Raw genomic sequence first — 13,270 nt, forward strand, 5'->3', positions numbered from 1 at the left:
ACTCTAGGTAGAATGAAAGGCTGAACGCACGTCTCTGTAAATATTTTTGCAGTGTGGTATATATTCTGTGACAAACTAGTTGACGTTTACCCGACAAATTAGAGCACACTGAACAAGGTGTGTAAGGTGTGTCCTGTGTGTAAGAACCTGTACCAAAAGTTTCAAGACATTCCTCCACAAGTGGGAGATCAGTACTTGAGCAATTTTTTTTTTTTTTTCAGGAACGGCTTTACACTCGAAGAAGAATTTTAGCAATCATTGAAAGCATCAGCATGGAAAGTTGTAAAGACTGAAGAAAATGATGTTACTTCAGGACATATGCATGAAGCAATGGACCATTTGCAAAAATCTGCAAGGCGGCTTTACTGCAAGGTTGTTTTCCAACCAAAAACTCTCCGTCGCAGACTGGTTTTCTCGCTCATTGTACTTTTACCGCTCCTAATTCCAGTGAAGGCACGCGAGTACGACAAAACGACCTCTTTCCCCAACAATTACTGTGGGGCCGCCTCGTACGAACCCTCAGCCTTCGCTAGGTGGACAAGGCAGCCGTCGTTCGCAAGAAAAAAAAGGGGGGGGGGGGAGGGGGTAGAGAAGCAAAAAGAGAATGAGCCAGAAAAGCAGTCGGGGATTGAGAGTTTTTGGTTGGAAAACAACCTTACAGGAAAGTCGCCTTGCAGATTTTTGCAAATGGTCAATTGCAAACGGCACCCCAGACTGCTTTTGTGTAACGACGTGACCATTGCTACATGCACGATATACACTCAAACCTCATTATAACAAAGTCGCACCTGCCACGAAAATAAGTTTGTTATATCCGAAAATTCGTTATAAACATTTATTTATAACACTGTAGCTATGACAAGACCATTCCTCATTTACTTCGTTATAACCGATAATTCATTATATCCATGTTTGTTATAACGAGGCATGAGTGTATGCTAAAGCCGTACACGTGACTAATGCTCTAATGACTGCATATAAGACTACAGCAATCACTACAACTTCCGCTACGACCATGACTACAGCTATCGGTGCGACCCGCTACCAGATACCAGTAGAACCAGGATCTATCGAATCTGAAGGGGATCACAAAAAGGTTCTACATACAGGCTATTCTACATATAATAGATGTTATATGTCAAAAAGATTTCAAGGAGATTTTATAACTGTTCGATGTACACAATAATTCGTCATATCCCCTTCAAGTGCAAATTATGATGCACTGTCTGCAAATGTGTCAAATTTGCAAAGCATTATTCCAAGGCACTAAATATTACATTCCAAGAAAGAAAATGAAGGAGTGTTGTTTTGAGCTAGTTTTAGTAATGAATGTTAATTATTGTGTGATTAAATAACTAATTATTACACAATCAGTCAGGTTCAATTCTTGCATAAAAAGAATCAAATATTAGGCCCGAAATGCATGCCAGTTTGTTTTCTGGTTGTATTAGCTTAGTTTCGAGCAAAGAAAAATAATACTACTGACGTTGGTCTTGGAATGCGGCACGTCCAACGATAGTTGAACATGGTAGTGTCTCCAGCAAAGTGATACTCTGCAGCAATACGCAGCACAATGAAGTTAAATGATCGCTAGTTTTCCACTCAAGAAGCCTGCACTAATGTGCACACCGTGTTTCAAGCCATTCAAAGAAACACAAGGTGCGTGACGTGCCTCCGTAGTTGATGTGTACAATCAATCGTACACACCGCCGCTGAAGGGGATATGTGGGTTCGATATATGTGTGTTCAACAGTACATCTCAGCCTAACCCTGGTCTGGGTTCAGTTTTTACCACAAGACCCGTTTTCCTTAGACCTGTGGTTCGACAAGCTTATAACGGAGTTTCCTAATGACATTAAAGGATTTAAAAAATTAAATATAGAGCCGGCGTGACACCTACCTTCCGTATTAATACTTTTTTCTTCTGCTCCTTCTCCTTCTTGAGCTCTTCAGCAGTCTGGACTGAAAAGCGAAACCGAAGCTCAGACCAGAACGGGCAGTGTAGTTTTAAACGGGTCTCAAGAAACAAAACACTACAACTACGAAAATTATCACAAAGAAAACCGAAGCAACTCACGCTTGAGAATATTCCTTTGTTCTAGCTCTTCAGGCGTAGGACGCAAACTTAGCCTCCTGTAAGGGTGCAAAGGAAAAGAAGAGAGCACATAAATTTCACAAGTGTAAGCGTCAAAGGTCTGATTCCCGCGACGTTCAGCACACTACAGTTACAAAAAAAAGTTGAATGCGTCATTAGACCCGAGGCCCCGAGTACAGCTAACATGGTCAGAGAAGTGTAAAGTATAGTCACTTGTACACTCGCTCCTCTCGCGTAAGCGCAAGTGTGAAAAAATGAATCGGTACTTTTGCATGGTGTGGCACCGTCCAATGTCACTACAACATCAGTATAACGTCAAGGTGGTGTACAGGATAACGTACAGTACAATGTACAGTACGTTCCTCATTTGCGAAGTTTTTTGGCTCCTGAGCTTCAAAATGCCAATCCCCTTCAATTCCCACTTGCATACGCAATTGTTGTACTTGGAAAAAATGTGACCGGGCGCCACAGACATTGTGTCACCAGTTGGCGGTGCTTACATCAACTGCGCCACGTTGCCACAAGCGTAAATACGCTATGCTATCTTGGATCTTGCACATGAACAGAGTTCTATGACATTTGCTCACACTTTGCCAACTTGCATCCAGAGCTAATGAGCGCAACGTATTCTGTGAAGCCCGCACAAGAATTTTGAAAATTTTAGTCTCGCCAAGATCAGCCAGGCACATGAATGCTATTGTAAGAAGAGAAGTACTGTTATGTGGTGAATACTATCAAATTTACAACGCATGGAGCCATGCAAGGAATGCTACTGCATTAAACAAGCACTTATGTGTCGAGTCCTATTAGGAATGGATGCGTTAATGAAAAAAAGCGCTGTACCATAAAAGCTCATTAATTCGACACTCATTTATTGGGAAAATCGGATAATTCAGACATGTTCTGTGGTCCCGGCTAGCGCATGCATTGTTTAATGGCATCAAATTCTTGTTAATTTGGTCATATTTGGCCGCAACCCAGTCAATTCGGACGACCCTCGAAGTACGCAGAGCGTGAAGTGCTGCATACGTGCAACGCAAAGGATCAAACAAGGCGCTCGCAAACAACCTAAACGGCTGCAGGCTTTCAGAAAGGTGTGGTCGCCTACCACAATCACGTTGTTGGCAGGTAATAAGGTACGGATTCAGAGCACGTTCCGGATTAAGACACGGAAGTCTTGAGCCGAGTTAACATTCTGAACAAAGTAGCTAATGAAGAAAATTGCAGGTTTTGCACTTTTCTTATGCTAAATATTACTGGGTTTATATATTCCTTAAAAAATTGGAATTGCATTGATGTGATACAAATGTATTGTTTTCTTGATAGTTTTGATAGTTTGGCATTCGGTTAATTTGACAAGTTTTTTCGGTCCCACGAAATCCTAATTAACGAGCTTTTACTGTATAGCATTAAAGAACAACAAAAACAAATCAGGTGTGGTGTAACAGCACACCTTGTTAATTTGTTTCCAACCGCCTCCCGCGACTCCTGCCTTTCGCGATCAGACTGCATCTGTAGGATGTTCTTGTCGATGAGCTCCTGCCGGTCGGGCCGCTGGGAAAGCTTGAGGGCCAGCGAGTCCTTGCGTGCTATCTTGGCGGCCAGGCGACCTGCGGTCGACAATCAAACACAGCTTGGTCAGACACTCTTCTGATAAACAGAACTTCCGACAGATGAAAGAAGTTGCGACGGTCCCTTTGAGTCTTTTTCAAAGAGATACTGAACAACATTATTGCCGCCAAGATTTTCAGCCCAATTGAAAGATTGGGTGCTGAAATCGGCAGAAACTAGAGGAAACTAGGCAGAAACTATAGGAAAATAATGAATTTAATGCGTTTTTCAGAAACTGCAGCGTGTAGCCTGCCGCACCGTGAGCTAGAGGAGGTGACGTTTGGCGACGTTTCATGCACTGGAAACTGCCATGCTAACAATGCCAACCGTCGCCGCCGTCTCTCAACCCCTCAACCTTGCCTATGGTTGCTAGAAACGCTATGAATGGCACTGGCAGTGAACAACGCTCCCGGCTGGGGTAAAGCCCCTAAATGGTGGGGCACACCTCAGCGCCTTTGTGGAAAGGGGGAGAGCGAGATGTAAAGGAGAGGTGGAGAAGGGGAAGAGGAGGGCAGGAACACGTGCACCCTGCATGCGCAGTGGTGAATGTGACGTCGCGGCTCTCGCTGGCGTGTTGTCGCTGCACAGTGACAATCCTAAAAAATACAGCCAACTGTTCAAAAATACAGGAAATAAACTGTTCATCGGAACAGTTGTGTCTTCCGTGTAGAATTTCGAAGTTTTTCGGAAGTTTTTCAAATTTTTGCTCAGTGTACTTTTAGAGGAAGTCTACGGTATAGAAGAGGACAAAGGTACGCAGGACGTCCCAGCAGCGACTGCTCGTAGTAGACACACCCACCTTGCTCGTCGTCGCCGTAGTAGTCGCGCCAGTTGATTGGGCCATCCTCGTCGGAGTCCGAGTGGCTGTCACCTCCGGCCGACGGGGGTGGGGGGGGCCAGTGGTTCTCCTTGTTGCTGCCCTCATGCAGTTGCAACCCGGGAGGCAGGGGACTCTGGGCCCCACTGGGGCTCAGGTGAATCCGCGTTGGCCGCAACCTGGATAACAGCGTGGATACGGGACACTTGTAAAAAAAAATAGCAAGCCTACTACTCGATATCGACACACTCAGAACTGGTAACCTAGCAATGTTGTCGATGAATGGATGGATAAACAGAAAGACAGTGATTCACAAGTTCAAATCATGACTGTGGCCATGAGATATGGTGTTCTTTGGCCTCATTTTGATTCAACTGCGTAGGTCCTTTTATGCGATCTCTTCTATAAGCAAGGTAGACTACAAGACTATCGCATATTACATGTATCTTCCAAACAGACAGTTGTCTCATGAATGCTCCTCTGCTTTGCAGGCTTTCCGCACAAATAATGGGCCATATCTGTGCGTCACTCTGTTGAACCCAAACTGAAGTGAAAGTATATAAAACTGGGCGAGGTGGAAGGAATTCATTATCAAATGTATTCAGCGTGCACACAAGAAACAAAGACGTCGGGGAAGAAGCACTGGTTTGTCTTCTTCCCTTATGTCTTTGCTTGTTGCACGAGTGGTGATTACATTGCAAACTGAAGTGTTTGAACCTCAAACTGAAGTGGTTTGCAGGAATTCATCGACCCTCAACGCAGTCGTCACCTGGCTTGTGCTGCCGTCAGCTGCTGCTGTGTCGCGTGGGCCCCGTTGACCTGCTGCTTCTTGAGTGCGCTCTTGCGGGGCAGGGCGGAGCTCCGCGGAGGCTCCTTGGCCGGGATCTCCTCGACGAGGGGCCCTCCGCCGCCGCCACCGTCTCCTCCGGCTGGCGAGGCTCCCGTCCGGGCGGGCGCCGCTGCCTCGCACATGTCGCCCGTCACCCCCGAGTCGTCCGAGTCGTCGCCCTCGGGAGGCATCAACCGGCGCAGCGGCAGCGGCGTCTGTTGCCGTGGCGGTTGCTGCTGCGTCGGGGGTGCCGTGGGAGACCCCTCCTGTGATGCAGCGGCGGCCGCCATCTGCCGGTTGCGCTCTGCCATGGCGGCAAACCGCAAGTTCAGGCTCGAGGCCACTGCGTTTGAAGACGGGAAAAGAAGGTTCGAAAACGAAGGGGCTCAAAAACGGTTCAGAAGGGAGGATATTTGGGCGTGTTAGTAGTTCATCGTACCTCACAAACCATAGTGCATTAAGAGAACACAGGACAAGATGAACACAGGACAAGCACTTACTCTCAACTGTGACACAAAGTGCGACGCGAAGCCACAGTGTCTTCCCCTTTTTAATCAGGCAGTTGTTCTGTATCGCCACTGCAGCAAGATTACTAGAGGAAGTGTTGAGGCGCCTGAGATAGCTAGGGCAGGAAATGAATGTGTCAGCATGCTGTCTGTTCTTTTATATCAAAGAGCTTGATTGTTTGGCTTAGTCGACACGTGTCAATTTACCTTTTGTCTCACTTGCGGTTTCAGATGTGTGTTTATATATGCTCAGGATCTGCAATATACCCTTAATTGAAAGTAAGCGCTCGTCCCGTCTTCATCTAGTCTTGCATTCATTTAGTGTGATATGGTTTCTGAAGTACTCAAGAACGGCCTGAACCTGAGAACTGCCACCATGGCGGCAAGCCTCAGGTTCAGGCTCTAGGTCACTGCTTTCAAGATGGGAAAGGAAGCTTCGAAAACAGAGAGCAGCGTTGAAGACTGCTTCGGCGTGAACGAACGAGGGAACGACAGAGGCTGTGTTCCAATTCAGGGCAGCATCATGCCCCAGTACTATGAGAAATTGGACGCTCCGGATGACGTGACGCCACCGACGCTACCTTGCGTCAGTAGAGAAAAGCAAAGAAAAACAAACACAATTGTTACTTCTTTAACTTCTTTCGTGCTCAAATCTATGCATCTGCTTGCGTGCAGACGACCATACTGGCAAAATCCGAGCCATCCGAGCATTATGCTGAGTCACCATTTTGTTTGGGCAACAAAGTAGCCTGCATTGTCTGTCTCCGATGCAGACTTCTCGAAGCTGTTTATTTTGCCGGCTATGCGGAAATTGGAACGGGACTTAAGATGGCCACTGTCCAGTTGGCTGTCTATTTAGCCATCTACGATCAGCATTGGAACACACCCAGAGTGTGAGGATGGAAGTGAGACTGGGACAATGCTCATTGAAGATTTATACTTATTTTATATATACATCTATGTGCTATGCAGTTGAACCGCTTTATAAGAAACACCAGTGCACCTACATTGAAATAGGAGTCAATCAGAAAATGAGAGCACTGCACACTGCTTATAAGAGACACCTCATCTAAGGGACAAGAACTGCTCCCTGGTGCATATCTCTCATAAAAGAGCTTAAATGTATATATCTATGTGTATGCATAAGTATGTATAAGTGTGTACATATATGTACGCATATGTCATGTTGCCTCACTGTTAAAGGAAAGGGTTGTAGACACGTCAAGCTGTTCGAGGACAGCGTTTATTCCACAATCCTCCCCCCCTGTATCTGCAGTTATACAGGATGGCAAAATTGAACAATTTCAATTTTTTCCTGACTTGGCAGGGACACTGCCACACGAGCGGTGCAGTTATGGAAATGCATTGCCCTCTGCATTTCCTGGTGCGGTTGTTTGTGATCCGCGACGCCTACATAATTACTTCATACCCCAGAACTATAAAACGTTACCTTCTAAATGCTAGCATAAACTGCATGTTATAAGCAATTCAGAAAGCTGGGGCTCTTATCCCTCTGTTATCGCCTCCAATGCCTGCATAGAAGTTCCTACTGGATTAAACGTCGGCAAACTGCGACCCCTGCATGGGTGACAGGTCATGGAGTATGTCCTAAATGATTATACTTCGCAGTTTCTCAGTTTAACATACCAGTTCTGATTATACTACAAGCTATGCTCAAACCTCATAACAAAGTCACATCCGACATAAAAAATAACTTCGTTATATCTGAAAATTCGTTGTAAATGTATATTCCTAACACTGCATCCATGAAAAGACTATTTCTCATTCACTTTGCTATAACCAGTAAGTCGTCACAACTATGTATGTTACAGTCGCCGACCGATAAATCGGACACCGATAATTCGGACATGCTCGGTAATTCGGACAGTCGCGCGGCACCGCCGATGATCCCATAGAAGTAATGTGTAAAGACGACCGATATTTCGGACAGCTGCGAGATCTACATTCGATAATCCGGACCCTGTCCGAGACTGTCGCGCACGCCGAATCGCCAGCCATTATCTCCTCCGGCAACCGTACCATACAAAGTATGGCCTCAGAGATCAAAACGAAAGCTAATTGGTGATCTATGAGGCTTTATTTCGATCGCTACTTTACGCCTCAGAGATTTGTGATTGGAAATGCCGATCTTGGAGGCACTGGTCCACTGTGGGAAATCGTATCGACATCGCGAACATTCTACATTCTGGTTCCTGTATCCCCGCGCTGCGCTGCTATCGCCGCCATTTTGTCGAATGCGTATGCGGTAAAGCGTTTTGTGCGCGCGTTCATTTTTATCTTGAGACTTGCTTTATTTTACGCTCTGCTGTATCAAAAGATCTGAGTTAAATGGCGCCAACGGTGCCCTCACAGCCAGCGCCGAAGGCCGCGCCGACGACAATGAAACGCGGCAGATACAGTCTACTGCCGATTTTTCGGATGCCCGATTTTCCGGACATGCTCGAAAATTCGGACGCTTTCGCGGCACCGTCACCAGCCCCATAGACGTCAATGGTCAAGAATGTCGGAAATTTCGGACGCTAGAACTTTTCGGCGTCCGATTTTTCGGACTTTCTGCCCAAATTGCAGGTCCGAAAGGCAATAATTGAAGCCCCCACCTCTGCCGCGTCTATCATCTCGTAGGTTCGAACCAGCGCTTTCGCGAGTCGACCTGTTTACGACAGTAGCAAAGTCCGAAAGTCAGCTTTGTCGCGATGCCGAAGCGTTATGGGGTGAAGCGGACCGGAAATTCAAAGGGGCCGCTATCACGGCACCGTGCGGCGACGTCTTTGCGGATAAGCAGTGGAAATGCACAGAGGCGTGATGGCGGCATGTGGCAAACGCACCAGTACGGCTCAATTGCTGACAAGCCTTACGATAAGCATCTTCAGTCAAATGCTCGATAGTGCATGTAGCCTGGTGCAGTTGCATGTGTAGTGCACGCATTTAATAGGCGAGAACCCAAACGTGCCGCGCCGCCATTCATGCTGCACCTTTGTGCGACCGCTAAGTGCGCCGCACAGACGCGTTGCCTTCACGAACGAAACCAGCTCGTCATCGTACAGCGATCACATCACACTGGCGGAGATACAGGCGGACTTGGTTGCACATAAGCGGAAGTGCGGGCAGCAACGCATTGACAACTTTTTTCGGCCACCGGGACCCTGAAGTATCAATAAAGGTTTTTTTTTTTCTGATGCATTCGTTTTTTCGGACATTCGATAATTCGGACTTATTTACGTTCCCCGTGGAGTCCGAATTATCGGTCGTCGACTGTATATGGATGTATGAGCACACATTGCGGGTCAGATAGCCAGCGGTCTCTCTTAGTGCCTCTAATGTCTGCATAGAAGTTCTCATCTGAGTAACCTTCGGTCAATTGGCACCCCGGCCTGGGCGACGGGTCTTGAAGTACGTTATAAATGATCATTGTTTGTAGGTTTTCAGTTTATACTGTTCCACATGCGATAATACAAGCTACATCGCGGGTCAAAAAGCTGGCTGTTTTTCTCTTAAAGGGGTCATGAACCACACCTTCAAATAATCATCGAATCACCTCAGTATCTGAGTTTATTGCCTCGCGAATTGATTGCCTCAAAAATGTCTGGAATCGGTCAAGAACGGGCGGAGTTACAGGGGTTTGTTGCACGCCTTAAGCGCTTTCTCTCTTCTCTCGTACAGACGAGCGCACTGGAAGCTACACAGGGAGAGTTAGCATGGGGGGAAGGAGTTACGTCAGCGCGCAACCTGACCTTGAGTGCGCGTGATGAAATGCAATCGCTCTCTCCCGTTGCAATCCCTGTGCGCGAGTGTGACTCACTGTGTAATGTTAGTAGAGTATGCAGTGCGCTGCCAGCACGTGGCAGCAAATCGTGCCCAATAGCATGCTATCCACTGTTTGACATCAGACAGCAGATGCAGGCAGCTCCGAAGAGAGTGAGTATGAATAGAGGGCACCTCAGAAAATGGCAACTTTGTGCTCAGATTCTAAACTCTCCTCGGCGCACACTACTGGAAGACTTGGCTGAGTGGTTCATAGTGTCTGCTATTCGCGCGATGCGTTTTTTTTCCAAGCCTGAGGGGTGGTTCATGATCCCTTCAATGCCTCCAAAATCTGCATACGAGCTGCCGTCAAGACTAACCTTCGGCAAACCGCAGCCCTAACGTGGGCGACGGGTTGGAGAACATTGGTGGGGGCGGGATGGGTCCGATCTCGTTCACTGCTATAGGAGGCTCTGGCAGTGCCGAGAGGGTCAGGAGTTCCAGGGAAGGGGGCTCCCCCCCACCGCCGCCGCTGCCACTCATGCCGCCGCTGTGGCCCACGGGGGACAGGTGCAGAGAGCTCATGTCCAGCAGGATCGGAGGTGCTGTTTTGTGTGGTGCCGTCAGGAAGGGAGGAGGGGCGCACACCATGCGGGGGGTGGCGGCCGCACATTCACACGCACACCCACAGACACGGTGGTGGTGAGCAGCAGAAGAGGAAGAGGAAAAAAAGGGAAGGAAGCAGGCGAGGAAGAAGCACACCAGTCAATCAGTCAGTCAAGTGCACCCAGTGAAAATGAATGTATTACGGCATGATTGTTTAAAAAGACACTAAAGAGAAAGGAAATCGGTGGTGACTGCCGAAAAGTAGTGCATTCCTTAAAGTAGTACAGGGGTGGTCAAAAGTTCTCAGGCCGTGCTATCCCGTGTACTGTATTTATTCGAATCTAAGCCGATGTTTTTTTCGAAAAAAAAAAAAAACAATGTGCGAAAGTGGGGAGGTCGGCTTAGATTCGAGTATGATGGTTAAGTTATTTTTTTTCTGGCCATGCAAATTTCGGGGGTCGGCTTAGAATTGGGGCCGGCCTAGATTCAAGTAAATACGGTAATTCTATGTCAGCGTGTCCTGGGAACTTTTGATCACCACTGTAAAGTTTCATTAATTTCATATAGAGTTGATTACTATAAGGTTGTTTAATTTGTTGAATTTTGCCTGGAAACCGTCGTCGGTATGTCAGTGTCAGGTCGAGAATTTCAAAACAATCTTTCATATTTGGGCCTTGTTCACTTTGTAAAAGTTAGTGAGACATAGCCAATTTCAATCTTTTGTATTTCCTTCAGAATGCAATGAAGTCCACTTTCACCATTTACTAGGCCTCATAAGAAGACGTCAAGATCGGACGTCTTGGTAAGCTGCTGTTGTAATTAAAGGGACACTAAAGGCAAATAACAATTTATGTCAGTGTGAAAGCCCAATGTATGACAACTTCTAAAACGGCAATATTATCAACAGCAGTGCTCTACTTACCGAGAAATTAAGCTAAATGTATCACATGGTGAGCGCCACGAGCGGGACAATTTCGAAGTGATCCCGATGACGTATGGAAGTCGGCCTACAATAAATCACTAGTAATCAAACTAGCAGCACTAAAAAAAGAACATTCCGAGCATCAAAAGACGTATTAAAATGCTGTTTGTTCGTTTCCGCTTGATTCATGGAAAACAAAACCTCCGTGGCGTTGCCATGGGGAACGGCGCGCGTGGTTCAAAGGTTCCGTTTTCGCCGAACTGCGCCTCGCCCGTCTCAGTGGTAGGTGGTAGTTTCGGGATCGCGTACTGCCGTGCGTGTTTTGCGCGCTCGTGAAAGTCGCTCTGACAGAAAGTTCGACAAAATGCCGCATGCGTGTGATATTTCCGGATGCCCGAATGGTGCACAACGCCAGTGCTGCAGCAAGGAAACCGGTGTGTCTTTTCACTGGGTGCCGCGGAATGAACCCTTACGCTCGAAGTGGCTTATACCCGTGTCACACGGGTGTTTCGAAGGCCATTGAACCGATGGTCCATTGACTCAACGGGCATGCACGCGCTGCCACACGGGCAGTTTCGAAGGCTATTGAGTCAGTGGCCCATCGAGTCGACGGAGCACTCCACAACTCCATTGAAATTTCGACGGCCATCGAGCGGCGGAAGCGGAAACAGCGTCACCTAGCCCTCTCGTTCCCAGTGTGCTCATACCCATGATTAGAAAAGGAAAAATTTAACGAGTATGCATTAAAAGTAGTGTGCATGGGCGTTATAACTTATTTACTAATTTGTGTCATTTGGAATGTAGGAATTGCGCATGCTCCCGATAACAGCAGCAGTGGTGCGATCTTGTACGCATTCCAAATAAACACGGAGGCGTGGCGTTACATCCAGCCGCACGCGAATGGCCCATGTGAACCGCGACAGACGTCACGGCCCTGCAATGACCAATCGCATGCGGTCACGTGCGGCTGGATGTAATGCCACGCCTCCGTGCTTATTTTGGAACGCGTACAAAATCGCACCACAGCTCATCCTCGATTCGTGTCCTCGATGGCCTCGGCTTCCTCTTCCGCCGCTTCGATCCGAACATCAAGCTGCATGATCACAGCCATGTAGAACACCATAGCGGCATTGTCATCTGTTTCGCGGTCACTCATGACGGCGGAACAAGCACGTAATGAAACGAAATGAGTACACGCAACCGCAAGACCAGGCAAAACGGCAAAACTACGTGGCAAATCTGGAAAAGCGGCGGGACGAGTAAAGCGGTTGTAACGTAGCCACAGTTTCGCTGTTCAACAAACTTATAACCTCCTCTGCTTATAACTAATAATGCACTTATAATTATGTATAAACAATTTCTTTTTATATTTTAGAACAAAACAACGTACAAATGTGTGCTTTTAAGTGGATTTATTTTAGTTCACTTACGACGACACGAGAACGAAAATAAGATTAGCAGCGCCACAAAATTTTTGCGACAAACACCTGAATCACTCAACGGCCGTTGAAAACCGTCGTGTGGCAACGCGAGAACTCCATCGAGTTCGATGGAGTTGTAGCGTTTCGATGGCCATTGACTCAATGGCCTTTCAAACATGCCCGTGTGTCACAGGTATTAGTGTCATGCCATTGCGCCAGTGTGCTAAACAGTCAAAACCTCTGCGTGTGTGCTCGCTGCACTTTCGTACTGAGGATTACGAGACCAACCGCAACTTGGTGAAGGCTTTGAATGTGCCCATCCGAGCAAGTCTTTGCCGCAGCGCCGTTGTTGCTACTGTGGGTCCCGCTACTTACGCTCGGCTGCTACTAGTGTCGGCGGCGGCGCAGTAAAAGCGGGCAACGTTGGGCACGGCAGCAGTGACGTATGAAAGTCGTATTTTCAGGCGGGAGATTTGAAGCGCGCTAACGCGATGGGGACCACTAAAAACGTGATTTTATTTCAAAATAAGCACTTCCTTGGCACAAAAGCAGTACTACGATGTTTCTGGACCGCTATTTCAACAATCAACGTCGACTTAATATTTGCCTTTAGTGTCCCTTTAAGATGGCGTTGCCACTTTTAAGCCACTTTTAATGGTTAAAGTGCCTTTTTTAACTTAGTAGGAGGGTAATTATCTAAT

At 47.1% G+C, this 13,270-nt stretch overlaps 1 protein-coding gene across 5 annotated transcripts in view; it reads right to left on the bottom strand.

The window, feature by feature from the left end:
• LOC119407172 (phosphatase and actin regulator 4) overlaps positions 1–13,270 on the bottom strand; it is a 138,042-nt gene that overhangs the window by 8,590 nt on the left and 116,182 nt on the right. For 4 of the 5 annotated variants that reach the window (XM_037674047.2, XM_037674044.2, XM_037674045.2 and 1 more), the window contains 6 exons: positions 10,001–10,225; positions 5,293–5,695; positions 4,506–4,702; positions 3,549–3,705; positions 2,078–2,133; positions 1,901–1,962 (listed from right to left, as the gene is read on the bottom strand). In XM_037674047.2, the coding sequence (XP_037529975.1) occupies positions 1,901–1,962; positions 2,078–2,133; positions 3,549–3,705; positions 4,506–4,702; positions 5,293–5,695; positions 10,001–10,225 (1,100 nt within the window). The remainder of the gene's footprint in view (positions 1–1,900; positions 1,963–2,077; positions 2,134–3,548; positions 3,706–4,505; positions 4,703–5,292; positions 5,696–10,000; positions 10,226–13,270) is intronic. The other variant, XM_049419825.1, reaches the window with a different exon arrangement.

This window comes from Rhipicephalus sanguineus, chromosome 10, assembly GCF_013339695.2.
Source record: "Rhipicephalus sanguineus isolate Rsan-2018 chromosome 10, BIME_Rsan_1.4, whole genome shotgun sequence".
Classification (NCBI taxonomy): domain Eukaryota; kingdom Metazoa; phylum Arthropoda; class Arachnida; order Ixodida; family Ixodidae; genus Rhipicephalus; species Rhipicephalus sanguineus.